Here is a 19,002-nt window from a genome sequence, read left to right as displayed (position 1 = left end):
CTGGAGAACCGGGTTTGATTCCCCACTCCTCCATCTGAGTGGCAGAGGCTTACCTGGTGAACCAGTTGTGTTTCCATACTCCAACTGGGTGACTTTGGGCTAGTCATGGTTCTCTTGGAACTCTCTCAGCCCCACCTACCTCACAAGGTGCCTGTTGTGGAGAGAGGAAGGAATAGGGGCTTGCAAACCACCTTGAGTCTCCTTACAGGAGAGAAAGGTGGGGTATAAATCCCAACTCTTCTCCAACTTGATTTCGTGTCTCCTGAAACCACTAATGCTCACTGCCTCTCGCTGCTAATGCAGAGATGCCTTCCCTGTTCTGTGACTGGATGATGTCCCATTGGCTCCTTTCCAAGTTCCCTAATATCTGGGTATCTGAAATTTGGTTCCACCGCCTCTGTGCTGTTTATTTCGTTTTTGGTTTTCGGGAAGCCATTTCAGCACAGATTTTCATAGTTCTCGTTAGTGGGTCTTAAAGCCGTTTTACAAGACCAGCTTCCCTTTTTATTTGTTCGCGGTGTGAATCAGCAGTAGTTTTACAAGGTTCATTCTGCTAAAAATTAGTTGCACGCTTTTGCACCTCTACCGGTTAAGGCGGCTCCAACGTTTCTTGCCAAAGGACTCCCAAGATTGTGCTCTAAGCCACTGATAGTGAAAAAGAAGAAAACTTGTACCAACAGGCTACAATGAAGACTTCAGAAAAAATTAGTTCTCCCACTGGAGTAGCAATTTACTTTTAAGTAACCAAAATAAATTTATAATTACAGATGCAGGCGAAACGTCAGGAGAGAATGCTGCTAGAACACGGCCATACAGCCCAGAAACCACACAGCACCCAAAAAAGTTAGAACGGCACGGCAATGTAATCTCAATGTAAATATAACAGCTAGCCAGATTCTAGATAATTAACCAACTGGCCTCGTTAAACTTCACGGCTGTTAAAGGCAGGTCAGGGTTTTTCAAAATACAATAATGGTTACAATCAGGGAGGACAACGCTCTGCAATTGGTTTGTTCTTATGCCTCTCGAAATGTCCTAGCTCAGTGGTGGCGAACCTTTGGCACTCCAGATGTTATGGACTACAATTCCCATCAGCCCCTACAATTGGCCATGCTGGCAGGGGCTGATGGGAGCTGTAGTCCATAACATCTGGAGTGCCAAAGGTTCGCCACCACGGTCCTAGCTGTTATATTTACATTGAGATTACATTGCCGTGTGTAAGGATGTCAGTTCTGAGTGTTTTCCTTACAACCACCTGGCCTTGACGAAATGCCTTCACCCGGGCGACGGGCCAGAACCTGCTGCAACAACCTTGTGGGAAGGCTTATCTTACTGTCTTAAGTGAGCATTCCGTTCCCATGAGAATGGGCTCGGATGGGCCAGGAGGGGGATGGGGTAGAGAACGTTATAACCTGTAGTTTGAGCGGGAGGTCTCATTCCTGCCATGTCGTGTGTGTGTGCTTTCTAAGATGTCTGAATAAACGGTCTTACAACCAAAAGCCTTTTATTTCTGCTCTTTGGAATTCCTGGTTTTGGTTACTTAAAAGTAAATTGCTACTCCAGTGGGAGAACTAATTTTTTTTTTTGAAGTCTTCATTGTAGCCTGTTGAAGTTTTTTTTGAAGTCTTAATTGTAGCCTGTGGGTACACGTTTTCTTCTTTTTCACTTTGGTGTGTACCTTCCCCTCTTGCTTAGCATGGACTAAGCCACTGATAGGCAATCTTGCAAAATCTGGGGTGAGGCTTTCCGTTCCAAAACTGGTTAAGCAGAAAGCGGAAAAATTCAGGTTTACCAAGGGTGCCGTTCATGACAGTAACTATAAGGTATGAACAACACGACGTTTGCGGGCCTGTCAATGCTTCGGAAATGAACGCGCCACCCCGGCCCAGCAGAAAGCGTGCAAAGAGCTGTAATTATTCAGAGCAGCTCTGCCTCTTCCTTCTCCTTCAGTGCATAGCCTATTGATTACAGTTTATGCATCTCATATATTTGCACCGTTTTCTCTATAAAATATACACCTTGCATCTTTAACCACACGACACGGACATGAAAGCCTCTTTATCAAACGCCCTTGAAAAAGTTTGTACGGGAAAAGTTTCTCGTGCTTCCCACCTTCATGGTCAGCAGCACCTGAAGAAGAAGAAGGAGGGGGAGGGGGGGAGGAGGAGGAGGAGGATTTTTATCCCCCCTTTCTCTCCTATAGGAGACTCAAGGGGCTTACAATCTCCTTGCCCTTCCCCCCTCACAACAAACACCCTGAGAGGTGGGTGGGGCGGAGAGAGCTCCGAGAAGCTGGGACTAGCCCAAGGTCACCCAGCTGGCGTCTGTGGGAGTGTACAGGCTAATCTGAATTCCCCAGAGAAGCCTCCTCTGCTCAGGCGGCAGAGCTGGGACTCAAACCCGGTTCCTCCAGATTAGATACACGAGCTCCTAACCTCTTACGCCACCTGCCACAAAGCTAGTTTCCCAGGGGTTCTAAACGTCTGCTAAGGCAGGGGTCTGCAACCTGTGGCTCTCCAGATGTTCACGGACTACAATTCCCATCCGCCCCTGCCAGCATGGCCAATTGCAATCCGGGATTTGTAGTCCATGAACATCTGGAGAGCCGCAGGTTGCAGACCCCTGTGGTAAGGGAAAGCAGCAGCCGAATATGGTGATTATGACACATTATTATAAGGCTCAGACGAGCTCTGCTTTGTAAATCGAGCCTATACGCCACCTTGAATTTTGTCGAAGGTTTTCACAGCCAGAATCATTGGGGTGTGGTGTGGTTTCCGGCCGGCATGGCCGTGTTCTAGTAGCATTTTCTGAAGACCCTCTGAAGATGCCAGCCACAGATGCAGGCGAAATGTCAGGAGAAAATGCTGCTAGAACACGGCCATGCAGCCCGGTGCCTTTTTCTTTTCCTTCTTCCTGCAGGCGGCTCGTTACTCAGCTCATCTGAAGTAACTGATGGCTTTCCCAGCTGCACAGCGTCAGGCTCCGCTGTTGGCACTGCCTCAGCTGGCAGGGAAGGGCTCGGAGCTGGCTTTGCAGCTCTTGGTCCACAGTGCCTTCAGGCTCCGTGTCGAATTCCTCGCCAGGGACTGGCTGGTGACAGGACCCTTTGTCAAAAGGGACAGTTCAAAGCTTTTACCCTGGAAGTCTCGTTGGTTTTTAAAGTGCTTCTGGATTCGAATGGTGCTCTTCTGCTGCAGGCTAACAAGGCTGCCTGCCTGAAATTCTTAAGAATAACTTAGAGTGCTATACTAATCAGGGCTACTCGGAATCCTGTTCAAGTTTATTCAGTGGAGCACGGTCCTTGGGAAGCGTTCTTGGGATGGTACTGGAACAGATCCCATTTAAGAACATAAGAACAAGCCAGCTGGATCAGACCAGAGTCCATCTAGTCCAGCTCTCTGCTACTCGCAGTGGCCCACCAGGTGCCTTTGGGAGCTCACATGCAGGAGGTGAAAGCAATGGCCTTCTGCAGCTGTTGCTCCCAAGCACCTGGTCTGCTAAGGCATTTGCAATCTCAGATCAAAGAGGATCAAGATTGGTAGCCATAAATCGACTTCTCCTCCATAAATCTGTCCAAGCCCCTTTTAAAGCTATCCAGGTGAGTGGCCATCACCACCTCCTGTGGCAGCATATTCCAAACACCAATCACACGTTGCGTGAAGAAGTGTTTCCTTTGATTAGTCCTAATTCTTCCCCCCAGCATTTTCAATGGATGCCCCCTGGTTCTAGTATTGTGAGAAAGAGAGAAAAACGTCTCTCTGTCCACATTTTCTACCCCATGCATCATTTTATAGACTTCAATCCTATCCCCCCTCAGACGTCTCCTCTCCAAACTAAACAGTCCCCAGCGCTGCCGCCTCTCCTCATAAGGAAGGTGCTCCAGTCCCTCAATCATCCTCGTTGTCCTTCTCTGCACTTTTTCTATCTCTTCAATATCCTTTTTGAGATGTGGCGACCAGAACTGAACACAGTACTCCCAAGTGCGGTGGTTTTATACGCATCCTGTCAGGCATGTGGGTAAGTTCTATAGGACAATCTAGGGCCCATCTCCAAAAGTTTGGCTGAGCATCACTGAAAACTTACCTTCTGTCCTTGGGGTCCGAGAAATCCCTGTAACCCCTGTAAAGGAGAGAGAAAGGAATTCAAGTTGGAATATTCCCAAATTCCTCATAAGGAAGGTGCTCCAGTCCCTCAATCATCCTCGTTGCCCTTCGCTAAATCAACATATATAGAAGACTTCCATGGCCAGAATCAACTGACCGTTGTGGGTTTTCTGGGCTATGTGGCCGTGGTCTGGTAGTTTTGGCTACTAATATTTTGCCCACATGTATGGCCGGCATCTTCAGAGGCATTTCATGGTGAGATGCGATTCTCTCTGTGGCACATCGTGGAGTGATTGTGTGGTGTGGTAGATGATTTGTCCACTTTACAAAGGGGTGAGGCTTATTTGTCTGTGTCCAGGTGGAGTTCATTTGCAGGTATATTTGAATGTCTCTGGTTTGGGTGTTCTTAGTACCGGGAGCCAGGTTTTGTTTATTTTTTAGAATTTCCTTTTTGTTGAAACCGTCCCAACGTTTGTGGATTTCAGTGGCTTCCCTGTGTAGTGTGACGCAGTAGCTGACGGAGTTGTGAAGAATTTCTGTATCTGCGAATAAGATCTCTGACATGGCTCTGAAGGTGCCCGCCGTAAATCTACATGACTGCAGCCACACAGTCCGGAAAACACACAACAACCGACTTATATAGACCATATGCGTCTGTGTGCCTCAGTATTGTTATCACAGAGCTATAAGGCGCATCTTTTAGCATGTTAAGCAGATATGTGAGAACTATACATCCACCCTTGACATTTTACTGTCGTAAAATTTGTGTCTGAAGAATGTGTGATATGCTGGCCTCTAAGATTGTCCCTTACAGCTTTACCGTGTTTCCCCGAAAATAAGACAGTGTCTAATATTAATTTTTGCTCCCAAAGATGCACTATGTATTATGACTGTATGACTATAGCCTGTGCTGACATTTTATTTTATTTTATTTTATGATTTTATTTTATGATTTTACATTTTATGTTTTCATTACTACTGATTGTTTCCTGATTGCTTACTAGACCTATATGACAATCATTAAGTGCTGTACCTTATGATTCTTGACAAATGTATTTTTCTTTTATGTACACTGAGAGCATATGCACCGGAGACAAATTCCTTGTGTGTCCAATCACACTTGGCCAATAAAGATTCTATTCTATTCTATTCTATTCTATTCTATTCTATTCTATTCTATTCTATTCTATTCTATTCTATTCTATTCTATTCTATTCTATGTCTTATTTTCAGGGGATGTCTTATTTTTCCGCTCCACAGCTGCATGCCCTGGTGTTCTGTTCGACGGGCATGCTTCCAAACAAAAACTTTGCTACGTCTTACTTTCGGGGGATGCTTTATACTTACCCTGTTTCCCCGAATATAAGACATCCCCAGAAAATAAGACGTAATAGAGGTTTTGCTGAAGTGCAAAATATAAGGCATCCCCCGAAAGTTAGATGTAGTAAAGTTTTTGTTTGGAAGCATGCCCGACGAACAGAACACAGAAAGATAAGACATCCCCTGAAAATAAGACATAGCGCATCTTTGGGAGCAAAAATTAATATAAGGCACTGTCTTATTTTCGGGGCAACATGGTAGCACTTCAGCAAAACCTCTACTATGTCTTATTTTCAGGGGATGTCTTATTTTCGGGGAAACAGGGTAGCAGAAGGGCATTTGCGATACATCAGATGCGTATCACCTCCCCTGAAACCATTGTATAGATGTGTCCAAGTTCAATCCAGAAATCCTTTTAAATTCAGAAATCTCTTGGAGTCCTTGCTCGAGGCATAACCATCCAGCTTGGCCCAACTTCTGGCAACGGCTGCCAATTTTTTTGTGTGGTGACTTTGTCCAGTTGATTTATTTGTCCTTACGAGGCTGCGGCTAGGAGAACTCGCTTGATCCAGAGAGCAAGTTGGCAGCTGCCAAGTGTGTGAATCGCCATTGGTGACCTCGTCGGAGCATCGGCAGTCAAACTGCATCAAGTCCTCCCCACTTGTCGTCCTGTAACACGAGGAACAGCCTTGGGGCGAGTGTCACTTCCTGTTGACATATTTACTACATGTCCGTAGTGGCGCCATGAACTTGGAGTGTCAAAACTGCCCAAGCGGGCCTTCGTCACTGCAGAAGGATGCGCCGTGGAGGTCACTTATCCTTTAAAGAAACAAAACAAATGTCACAGCGGAGGCGAATGTGAAGGGAACGTCCCTATATTGCTAGACCCTTTGTGTCTCCTTGCTGTAACATATCTAGAATTTGGCCACCTTGTCTCAAAAGAGATTTTGGGAAGGTCTACAGTTGCGAGAGCAGTGGTGGGATCCAAAATTTTTAGCAACAGGTTCCCATGGTGGTGGGATTCAAACAGTGGCGTAGCGCCAATGGGGCTGGGAGGGGCACGACAGGGGCGTGGCCGGGCATTCCGGGGGCGGGGCATTAATAATTTCTCTGTTACTGTAAAAAACTCTTACTGTAAAAGAAAAGTTCCTAATTTCCAGCTGGTATCTTTCTGTCCATAATTTAAACTCATTATAGCAAGTCCTATCGTCTACTGCCAACAGAAACAACTACTTCTCCTCTAATTGACTGCCTGTCAAATACTTAATACTTCCAAATACTTAACTTTGTTTCTAGAAATCAAAAGAAGGAGACTTTCCTTAAACAGGGAACTTTACCATATTTCTAAAACATGTTTTTAAAACAGCCCAACAGGGAGAATTATCCCGTTTTCTACCTTCGCTAACCAGCCACATAGGAAACAACAGGACTTTATGATTTTTGGACCTAATGGGATTTCTAACGGAAAAGCAGACCCGATTAGTAACCCGCTCTCGGCACACACAAATAATTAGTAACCCCCTCTCGGGAACTGGTGAGAACCTGCTGGATCCCACCTCTGCTTTAAGGGCACTTCGGTATTGGGGGGTGTTCAGCGTAGCGAGCTGCTTCGCTTGAAAGAGAAGCATGACGTTTGGTGAAGATAATTACTGTAATGGAATGGCTTTGGAGAACGACTGTTCCGCTTATCCTGTAAAATTAGGATCAGGGATTTCGTATTGCCGAGCTGGACAAAATGTTTTGAGAGCTGTTTGGTGTGTGCAAGTAGTATGTTGTTGCCTAGACCCTGGTTGCCGAAAAGGTGAATGGCTTTTTTAGGTTAGGATGTTGTGGGTTTTCCCAGGTTGTATGGCCAGGTTCCAGTAGCATTTTCTCCCGACGTTTCACCTGCATCTGTGGCTGGCATCTTCAGAAGATCCTGGATCCTCTGAAGCAGCTGTCTGCAACCTGTGGCTCTCCAGATGTTCATGGTCTACTATTCCCATCAGCCCCTGCCAGCTGGCCAATTGGCCATGCTGGCAGGGGCTGATGGGAATTGTAGTCCATGAACATCTGGAGATTGGCAGGTTACAGACCCCTGCAGTGGAAGAAGCCAGTCCTACCAATTGGCCATGCTGGCAGGGGCTGGTGGGAATTGTAGTCCATGAACATCTGGAAAACGGCAGGTTACAGACCCCTGCAGTGGAAGAAGCCAGTCCTGCCAATTGGCCATGCTGGCAGGGGCTGATAGGAATTGTAGTCCATGAACATCTGGAAAACGGCAGGTTACAGATCCCTACAGTGGAAGAAGCCATGCTGGCAGGGGCTGATGGGAATTGTAGTCCATGAACATCTGGAGAACGGCAGGTTACAAACCCCTGCAGTGGAAGAAGCCAGTCCTGCCAATTGGCCATGCTGGCAGGGTCTGATGGGATTTGTAGTCCATGAACACCTGGAGAGCCGCAGGTTGCAGACCCCTGCCTGAGTCACCATAAGTCGGCTGCGACTTGAGGGCAGTTCAGGTTACTCCAATTAGCTTATTGATAATGCCGTCAGTTAAACAGGTGTATAATCGTATATGATGGGTGTCTCCTGTACACTGAAATATCTGCACTGCCCTCTCCAGGATGCAATTTTTTTATTCGTGCATTTTGCATACTAAAAATATTTTTAATAAACAATTAATCACAATAATTTCAAAGCCAAGACATCTCCGTGTCTGGTGTGCCGTGAGTGCCAGAATTTCCTTAAGCTTGCATCTGTCAAATGAAATAAACAGCAATACTCTGGTTGGAAATGCTCTGTTTTCATAAATTTCAGAAACTGCGAGTCATTATGTGGACCACAAAACGGTTATAGGTTTTTCCATGGTACATTAATTACAATAATTGGGCCGTAAAAAAGGCAGAGGGACAGCTAATGAGAGAGAGACTTTGATGAGGATATGGCAATAAGCACCTGACGTAGAATAGTAAAATCTTGGTAATTGGCACGGCACCTGAGCCTTCAGACTGTAGGTTTCTGGCCTTGTGTGTCTCATTGTGAGAGCCGGAGTGGCATAGTGCTTAAGAGCAGGTGCACTCTGATCTGGAGAATCAGGTTTGATTCCCCACTCTTCCACTTGAGCTGTGGAGGCGTATCTGGTGAACCAGATTAGCTTATGCACTCCAACACACGCTAGCTGAGTGACCTGGGGCTAGTCACAGTTCTTAGGAGGTCTCTCAGCCCCATCCACCTGACAGGGTGTTTGTTGTAGGTCGGGGAGGGAAAGGAGATTGTCAGCCCCTTTGAGTCTCCTTGCAGGAGAGAAAGGGGGAATATAAATCCAACTCTTCTTCTTCTTTATTGGAAGGCCTTTCCCCAACATCACTAAGGATATACCATATTCGAATATAAATGATGGAGCAAGTCACAGCCCGATTCTTGATTTCAGATGAAAAGGTATTGTGTCCAGTGTATTGTCGAAGGCTTTCACAGCCGGAATCACTAGGGTGTTGTGGGTTTTCCATGTTGTATGACTGTGTTCCAGAAGCATTTTCTCCTGACGTGCAGGCGAAACGTCGGGAGAAAATGCTACTGGAACACGGCCATACAACCTGGAAAACCCACAACGCCCTAGTATTGTGTCCATTCAAACGCAGATGTTTTTGACCAAAACTAGTTTGTGATAAATCTGAAGCATTCAGCCTATTTTTACTTGACTAGCTTCCTTTTGAAAAATGCTTTCGATGGTCACAAGAATTATGTAGTCACAATACAGCCCCACCTACCTCACGAGGGGTCTGTTGTGGGGAGAGAAAGGGAAAGGGGTTTGCAAGCTACCTTGAGTCTCCTTACAGCCGAGAAGGGGGGGAGGGGTATAAACCCAAACTCCCCCTTTTCTTCCTCCTCCTATCTATATCAAATAACTTTAGCATAAAAAATAAAGTTTAAAAGATTATATTATATGAACTGGGTCTCCTTTGTGAGGTTAGGGAAAGCTGTCCCACCAGGCAACCCACAAATTCCCCAGTTGTATCAGCCATTGGTTCCCAACATTTTTTTTTTACTTGTGTACCATTCAGCTACCCATTTCCCCAAAATTGTACCCCCCTATTAGCAAACCCATTACGTAAGTCCTCCTCCTCCTCCTCCTCCTCCTCCTCCTCCTCCTCCCCACCACCACCACCACCACCACCACTGCCACCATAACATAAGAACATAAGAACTAGCCTGCTGGATCAGACCAGAGTCCATCTAGTCCAGCTCTCTGCTACTCGCAGTGGCCCACCAGGTGCCTTTGGGAGCTCACAGGCAGGAGGTGAAAGCAATGGCCTTCTGCTGCTGCTGCTCCCAAGCACTTGGTCTGCTAAGGCATTTGCAATCTCAGATCAAGGAGGATCAAGATTGGTAGCCATAAATCGACTTCTCCTCCATAAATCTGTCCAAGCCCCTTTTAAAGCTATCCAGGTGAGTGGCCATCACCACCTCCTGTGGCAGCATATTCCAAACACCAATCACACGTTGCGTGAAGAAGTGTTTCCTTTGATTAGTCCTAATTCTTCCCCCCAGCATTTTCAATAGATGCCCCCTGGTTCTAGTATTGTGAGAAAGAGAGAACAATTTCTCTCTGTCAACATTTTCTACCCCATGCGTAATTTTATAGACTTCAATCCTATCCCCCCTCAGACGTCTCCTCTCCAAACTAAAGAGTCCCAAATGCTGCAGCCTCTCCTCATAGGGAAGGTGCTCCAGTCCCTCAATCATCCTCGTTGCCCTTCTCTGCACTTTTTCTATCTCCTCAATATCCTTTTTGAGATGTGGTGACCAGAACTGAACACAGTACTCCAAGTGCGGTCACACCACGGCTTTGTATAAGGGCATGACAATCTTTGCAGTTTTATTATCAACTCCTTTCCTAATGATCCCCAGCATAGACTTTGCCTTTTTCACAGCTGCCATGCATTGAGTTGACATTCCCATGGAACTATCAACTAAGACGCCCAAATCCCTTTCCTGGTCTGTGACTGATAGCACTGACCCTTGTAACTTGTATCTGAAGTTTGGATTTTTTGCCCCTATGTGCATCACTTTGCATTTTGCTACATTGAACTGCAAATGACATCACGCTGGCTGTCATTGCTCCACTGAAATCAGTGACCAAATTAAGAACTCTTCATAGGATTGTTTCTGAGGGTTTGTTTGTCTGGAGGAGAGCAGCTAGATTCCTGCCAAGTAGCCCCTTACAGAGCAGTGGGAGTCCTCAGCGCTAGCCTGCAATGACTTTGACGGACTCATCTAGGGTAGTTTCATGCTTGTCTGCAATGGAAGCGCTGGATTCGAGTCCCGTCGCAACTTGAAGAATGTCGACATTTCTGGAATATAAACTTCGGAGAGCCTGTGTTTCCTCCGTCAGATAATAAGGGAGCTCCGACTCTCAAAAGCTTATAGCCCCTAAATCTTGTTGGTCTTAAAGGTGCTACTGGATTCAAATCTCACTTTCCAGCTAGGATAAGAACATAAGAACTAGCCTGCTGGATCAGACCAGAGTCCATCTAGTCCAGCTCTCTGCTACTCGCAGTGGCCCACCAGGTGCCTTTGGGAGCTCACCTGCAGGATGTTGAAGCAAGGGCCTTCTGCGGCTGCTGCTCCCGATCACCTGGTCTGTTAAGGCATTTGCATATATATTCAAGTTTCCCACATCTAAGTTGCTCTTGTGCCATCTGTACATTTACAGCAGTGCTAGAAAAATCAGAGCAGCAGCCTCCCAAGTCTTCCGATTTGAACCAGAAACACAAGCTGCCCCAAACGCTTCAGGCTTCGTTGTCGATTCTTCTTAGTTATAACCTTTTGGGGATAAAGATTTGAGGAAGCAGGTAAACAAGTCACAGTGTTCTGCAAGCATTAGTATACAGTCTCCATTGTTTGCTTTCTTCGCAGGTATCTACTTGGGGGACTTCCACTCCATTAACCTATCAGCCTGGAAACGCATACAGAATTAAGGCACGGCTGTTTATTCCCCCCTCTCTCTTCCTGTGACAATTTGCAGGTTGCTTCTGGAACTGCTGGAGCTTCTCTTTGACAAATTCAATGCCGTCGCTGCTGCTCACGCCGTTGTCCTTGGGCACCTGCAGCAGACTGTGGCTTCCCCCTCCAGTCAGCATGACGGCGAGATCAAGTTGTATGACATGGCAGATGTGTGGGTGAAGATTCAGGATGTCTTGCAGGTAAGAGGCTGAAACGGGTACGTGGCTGAGTGTCGGGAACGGCACCTGGTGAACGAAGGCCATTCTCAGCTTCAAACGGCAACGTAACACAGAGCACCAAGGATGACATTCTGGGGGAGGGAAATGTACTTCTGCTTTGCTTTTGCTTGACCAATGTAACCAGTGGTGGGATTCAGATAATTTAACAACCGGTTCCGGTGGTGGGATTCAAATCAATTTAAAAACTGGTTGTTTACAAGCACCATTTTAAAAGCCGGTTCTGCCGAAGTGGTGCGAACCGGCTGAATCCCACCACTGAATGTCACCCAATGTAACCAAGCCTGTGATATGTGAATGGAACTCTCTTCTGTTGATCTTCCTATTGTGGTAGACGAGGAAGAAGTTCTGGCAGCCATGGATAAACTAAATGCTACCAAATCCCCTGGCCCAGATTGCATTCACCCAAGAGTTCTTAAAGAGCTCAAGCATGAAATTGCTGATCTTCTCACTTTAATATGCAACTTATCCCTGAAATCTGCCTCCATCCCTGAAGACTGGAAGATGACCAATGTCACACCAATCTTTAAGAAAGGGTCTAGGGGGGACCTGGGAAATTACAGGCCAGTCATTTTGACATCTGTTCCTGGCAAATTAGTAGAATCTATCATTAAAGATAAAATTATAAGACATGTAGAAAAGCAAGACCTGCTGAGAAAGAGTCAGCATGGCTTTTGCAGAGGCAAATCCTGTCTTACAAACGTACTAGAGTTCTTTGAGGGTGTAAACAGGCATGTGGACAAGGGGGAACCAGTGGACATTGTCTACTTGGACTTCCAAAAGGCTTTTGACAAAGTTCCTCACCAGAGACTATTGAGAAAACTCAGCAATCAAGGAATAAGAGGGGAAGTCCTCCTATGGATTAAAAACTGGTTGAGAAACAGGAAGCAAAGAGTGGGTGTAAATGGGAAATTCTCACAATGGAGAGATGTCGGGAGTGGTGTCCCCCAAGGATCCGTTTTGGGACCAGTGCTCTTTAACCTATTCATAAATGACCTGGAAGTAGGGGTGGGTAGCGTGGTGGCCAAGTTTGCAGATGATACCAAATTATGTAGGGTGGTGAGAACCGCAAAGGATTGCGAAGAGCTCCAAGCGGACCTTGATCAATTAGGTGAGTGGGCTCAGAAATGGCAAATGCAGTTCAATGTAGCAAAATGCAAAGTGATGCACATAGGGGCAAAAAATCCAAACTTCACATACACGCTACAGGGGTCAGTAGGCAAACCCCAGCCCTTCTTCCTGGAACCTGAATGCCTCCGGTATGTTTATGGAGGCCACCGAGATACGTTTGCAGCCTAACATTTCTGCCAGCCCAGAAACTTAACTGTCTTTCTTAGACTGAATCGTTACTAGGTTCATCTCGAGCACTTGCAATTGGAGGGTAACCTTCACGTTTTTTTAAAAGCAAGTACGCAAAACACAGACCTTATGGGGGTGGGGGGCGGGATTCGTTTTGTGGGTGAGTGAATCTCTCCCGAACATTGATGCATTGATGCTTTTCTCTGAGCAGATGGGAGTAGTGGGCAGTAATTGGGCGAAGGGCCCTTATTGCAACCGAAATCTTTTGACTGATTAATAACCTTTTTAATATTGTAACGGGAATGTTACCTAGGGGGTTTGGGCGGTGGGAGACTGTTCAGAACGTGTTTAAATCAAATAAGTAATGAAGGTTTTAATTGAGTACCAGATGGGGGGAAGGAAGGGAGAATAATGGGAGACAGCAGAGAGACCTGAACTTTTATTAAGACGTTTATATCCTTCTAGTTCTCCTACTTTTGTGTTTGGTCTTCCCCGTGTTATGTATCTTCTCACTGTAGATTGTAAGAGTCTGATCAGGCCTTGACCTTATATTTTGCCTGTGTGAGTGTGTGTGTGAGTGTGTGTGTGTGTATGTATGTGTGTGTGTGTGTGTGTGTGTGAGAGAGAGAGAGAGAGAGAGAGAGAGAGAGAGAGAGAGAGAGAGACCTAGATAACTTGGATACCCTAAGAGCAGCAGTGGTTAAGAGGAGGTGCTCTCTAGTATGGAGAACTGGGTTTGATTCCCTGCTCTGCCGCTTCAACTGTGGAAGGTTGTCTGGGGAACCAGATTAGCCTGTGCACTCCCAACACACACCAGCTGGGTGACCTTGGGCTAGTCACAGTTCTTTGGAGCTCTCTCAGCCCCACCTACAAACACCTCACAGGGTGTTCGTTGTGGCGGGGTGGGGGGAAGAGATTGTAAGCCCCTTTGAGTCTCCTTACAGGAGCGAAAGGGAGGATATAAATCCAAACTACTATTACTACTACTCCTCTTGTTCTTGTTCTTTCTTCTTTCTTCACATTTTAAGAACATAAGAACGTGAGAACGAGCTTGCTGGATCAGACCAGAGTCCATCTAGTCCAGCATTCTGCTACTCGCAGTGGCCCACCAGGTGCCTTTGGGAGCTCACAGGCAGGAGGTGAAAGCAATGGCCTTCTGCTGCTGCTGCTGCTCCTGAGCACCTGGTCTGCTAAGGCATTTGCAATCTGAGATCAAGGAGGATCAAGATTGGTAGCCATAGATCGACTTCTCCTCCATAAATCTGTCCAAGCCCCCTTTAAAGCTATCCAGGTGAGTGGTCATCACCACCTCCTGTGGCAGCATATTCCAAACACCAATCACATGTTGTGTGAAGAAGTGTTTCCTTTGATTAGTCCTAATTCTTCCCCCCAGCATTTTCAATGAATGCCCCCTGGTTCTAGTATTGTGAGAAAGAGAGAAAACTTTATTCTCCCAATTGTTTGCTGGGGATGGGCCAGCTGAAGATGTTGTGGTCAAATGGAAATGGCCACAGGGCCTCTGTCTGTGACAGCCACGGGGCTCTCAAATGAACTTCCAGAAGCAGAAGAGAAGGGTTTGAATGTAAACCCTGCCTTTCTGTTCTGGAAGGATTCTCAAACTCCTTCCCTTCCTCTCCCCACAAACAGGCATCTTGTGAGGTAGGTGGAGCTGAGAGAGTTCTAAGAGAACTTTGACTAGCCCGAGGTCACCCAGCAGGAATGTAGGAGTGTAGAAACACATCTGGTTCACCAGATAAGCCTCTGCCACTCAGGTGGAGGAGTGGGGAATCAAACCCAGTTCTCCGGGTTCGAGTCTGCTGCTCTTAACCACAACACCATGCTGGCTTTCTCCCAATTAATACAATGTAGTACTTGAGTAAAATAACAGAGGACAAAATTGACATATTCAGTGGGTCAAAAATAAAGGGCAAATGTTGGCTTTTGGAGACCCGCGACCTTTCGAAAGAACAGGTGGGTAGTAATTTGGAGAGGCCGGCCTCACAATTAACGCACCTATTGAAGTAGCCGGAGAAACAGCACACGCGTGAGTTCTATTTTTTATTCAATTATAGTCTTTTTCAGTTACAGCTATTTATAAATCCTTCCAGTTCAAGAGTGCCTGAGGTGATGTACATAAATGCGGAAACATAAAAAAGCGCTAACACCAATTAAAAACACTTTAAAATAACCAGTCATTTATTGCAGGACAGACACATCGAGGACTACTATAGGCAATACTTAATAAAACAAAATGCTTTTGTTTGGCTTGGGAATGCATTCAAGCATTATATAAAGCCGTGGTGCGACCACACTTGGAGTCCTGTGTTCAGTTCTGGTTGCCACATCTCAAAAAGGATATCGAAGAGATAGAAAAAGTGCAGAGAGGGGCAATGAGGGTGATTGAAGGAATGGAGCACCTTCCTTATGAGGAGAGGCTGCAGCGTTTGGGACTCTTTAGTTTGGAGAGGAGACGTCTGAGGGGGGATATGATTGAAGTCTATAAAATTATGCATGGGGTAGAAAATGTGGACAGAGAGAAATTTTTCTCTCTTTCTCACAATACTAGAACCAGGGGGCATCCATTGAAAATGCTGGGGGGAAGAATTAGGACTGATCAAAGGAAACACTTCTTCACACAACGTGTGGTTGGTGTTTGGAATATGCTGCCACAGGAGGGGGTGATGGCCACTAACCTGGATAGCTTTAAAAGGGGCTTGGACAGATTAATGGAGGAGAAGTCGATCTCTGCCTACCCATCTTGATCCTCCTTGATCTGGGATTGCAAATGCCTGAGCAGACCAGGTGCTCGGGGGGAGCAGCAGTAGCAGAAGGCCATTGCTTTCACCTCCTGCCTGTGAGCTCCCAAAGGCACCTGGTGGGCCACTGCGAGTAGCAGAGAGCTGGACTAGATGGACTCTGGTCTGATCCAGCTGGCTTGTTCTTATGTTCTTATGTTCTTTCTTATGTTTCCCCCCAAAAAATGTGTGTCCATGTATTTGCACACTCAGCTGTGCGCATGCATTTTATGCTTGCATGTTTAACCCAAAATCAGTATATGTAATTCTCAATTTGCGGACTCTTAAATCTTTGGGTCAAGGCCATGTAGAGAGAAAGGCGTTTTTTCCCCCTTCAAACTTGGGACCCACCAGACTTGTGGAAAAATTAGAAAACTTTAAATGAAGAAGGTAAGTAAATTTCCCCCAAAATGAGGAGCATCTTTTGTTGTGCCTTTGTTGTGTTCTTCCGCTGGTCTCATGGTGTCCGTCCTCCTTGCTGTGAATGGAAGCTAAACAAAAACAGGGGGAGGACAGAGGGTTGATCAGAAAAAATGCATTGCCCTTGAAATTCCAAACTCTGCAGTCTCGTTGTCATTCTTCTTTCGTTTAACTGAGCGGATGGTTGGCGCATGTTGGTTGGAGGCTGCAGCTGATGGCCAGCCAAGTTGGACGAGAACAAAATAACACTCCCGAGGCTATTAGGGTAGTACTTTCAAGTCAGACTTTCAGACTTTCAGCCTCGGCCTCTTCGATCGTTTTGTTTCATTTCTTGAAAGAACGCGTTTAGCTTTCTTTGCCGTTAGCCCCAGCGAATTAGCACAGAAACGCCTAAAACAATGCCTTCCGTAGACAGAGTGACTTCCAAGTTACTTTTGATGGAAAATTGAATGTAGAAGTTCAGCGGTGACCTTTAAGAGAAACGTAACCTTCCTTAATCGAAGGAATACAAATTTCCTTTAAAGGAAGATTAAAACGAAAACGAAAACCCCCAGCCCTTGTTTTATAACTTCTAAGCGTTTTTATTATGTTCTGATGCTCCAGTGTTATGTGTGGGTGAGTTTAAATGCATGTAAGTATAAAAAAAATAACAAAGCGATCCTTCATTTTACTGCTATGTCTTGTTAGCGTTCTTCAAAGAGGATGTATCACTACAGTGGTCATTGATATCATGACCCATTTTTGAACACTGGTGCTGGTGTTAATCTTTAAGGCCTTACGCGGCCTGGGACCATCGTGTCTTCGAGACCGCATCACCCCATATGTCCCTGTAAGGCCTCTTCGCTCAATTGAGGCCAATCAATTGGTGGTCCCTGACCCCTCAATGATGCGGCTGGCCTCCACACGGGCCAGGGCCTTTATAGCTCTGGCCCCGGCCTGGTGGAACACTCTTCCCCCAGCTGTCCGGGCCCTGCGGGATCTCGGTGAGTTCCGCAGGGCCTGTAAGACAGAGCTGTTCCACCGGGCCTTTGGAGGATCCGGCCGCTGATGGTGCCCCCCCCTTTTCTTGGCCCTTTACACCTGGGCCTCTGTCATCTACTGGGACCTGCCGCCCCTCCCCCTTGGGAGAGGATTTTGAAAATGGGGTTGTCGGCCGCCACTTATACCTATATTTATTAGATTTACTATATTTAGTCTTTTATGTTTCTATTGCTGCTTTTAAAGGTTTTAGTTATTTTATGACTGTACTATGTCTATATGTTGTACACCGCCCGGAGCCCCTTGGGGATAGGGCGGTATAAAAATCCAAAGAATACACATGAAACCAGCTGGATGACCTTGGACCAATCACAGTTCTCTCTGAAGTCTCTGAGCCCCACCTGCCTCAACAGGTGTCTGTTGTGGGGAGAGGAAGGGAAGGAGTTTGTAAGCCCCTTTGAGAAAAGCAGAATATAAATCCAAACTCCTCCTCCTTCCCCTTTCATAACCCTCAATTTTTTAAAAAATTGGGGATGACAGTCATACTCCTCGTGTTCACAAGGATGTTCTACATCAGCTCTTGGAGACTTTTAAATCTTTGGGCCAATTTATACAAAATACATGAGCAGAAGGAAAAGCTCTTGGCTCTGCAGGTGAAGAATCTGGAACCATCGGTCGTACCTCAGTGCCCGGGGACCCATTTTGGATATGGAGGCGCCTCGATTTAATCTCCATGTAAGGACTTTCAGACGTACACCGTGAAAGTCTCTGGTCCCAGAACTGAGGTAGTTTATATGCCGTTAAAGGTTTCATCATCAACTGAGGTAGTCAAGTCAAGTCAAGAACCTTTAATGGCATACTTGAAACAAGAGCATGGCTGAATACATTCAAGTATTGGATCAAATTATGTTTTAACTCTGATGTGCGCAGTTTAACATATACTGCGCGCCCAGACCTATTCGCCTCCGAATGGTATCAACTTCTCAAATAAAAAATTTACTCAATAGGTTTATTACTTGAAGATCTCTGTATGCTGACACCCAGAGAGATCTTCCGAACCTTAAAAAGTAGACTTCTGGAACAGGAATATCATATCTTGTTGGGGCAAGCAAATAAATCATGCTCACCCCTCTCTGTCGGAATAATACCGGGACAGGGGCACATAGCCAAATATTGAATTATTAACTGAACCCCAACAGAGATGGATTATCACAAGGGCCAGATCCAATACCTTCCCATCGGCCATCACAAAGGGTCGTTACTTATCCATCCCTCTCCAGGATCGGGTTTGTCCACACTGTAAAAATCAAGCGGAGACTCTTGCTCACATTATTCTTGACTGTCCGAGATATGTGGGCATTAGGAATTTCTCTCCCAGGCTGGCCCTAGACAAATCTGAAAGTGACTCTGACTGCTCTGTTGTGGCGCTTCTGTTAAACAACACAGATGTCATGCTCTTGGAAAAAGTAGCAAAATTTCTTTTATAAGTGACAGAACTTTCTAAGTAATGTATACTGCTATATACAGTCTTCCTGTCTGCGTTTTGAATGTACTCTTGATTTGTATTTCAAAAATGTCTGTCTGGCATACAGTCAAACAAAAGAGAACACTCATGCTACGGTAACCAAACATAAACTTACAGTAACCAGGCAGAAAATGGATTTGGAGTGCTTGCATATAGCTATACTAAGAAACCTAGCTATTTGCTCTAAAGCTGCACCCAAAGTATTATTCAGAAGGAACAATGCCTTTTGTTGATCAGTCCAGCCTTCAGAACCGCCCAAAAGAGGTAGCAGAAGCTTGAATCGAGCTGTCTCAGATAGAGGGCTATGGAACAGGACATGGTGTATAGATTCCTCACTGTTT

General features: G+C 45.8%; 1 protein-coding gene across 1 annotated transcript in view; it reads left to right on the top strand.

The window, feature by feature from the left end:
- Positions 1–19,002, top strand: part of LOC125435288 (exocyst complex component 4-like) — a 181,152-nt gene that overhangs the window by 82,024 nt on the left and 80,126 nt on the right. The window contains exon 8 of the mRNA XM_048501476.1: positions 11,431–11,608. Coding sequence (XP_048357433.1) covers positions 11,431–11,608 — 178 coding nt within the window. The remainder of the gene's footprint in view (positions 1–11,430; positions 11,609–19,002) is intronic.

This window comes from Sphaerodactylus townsendi, linkage group LG06 (assembly GCF_021028975.2).
Source record: "Sphaerodactylus townsendi isolate TG3544 linkage group LG06, MPM_Stown_v2.3, whole genome shotgun sequence".
NCBI classification, from domain to species: Eukaryota; Metazoa; Chordata; class Lepidosauria; order Squamata; family Sphaerodactylidae; genus Sphaerodactylus; species Sphaerodactylus townsendi.
The sequence above is the reverse complement of the archived record's forward strand: the minus strand, read 5'-3'. Positions and strand labels throughout refer to the sequence as shown.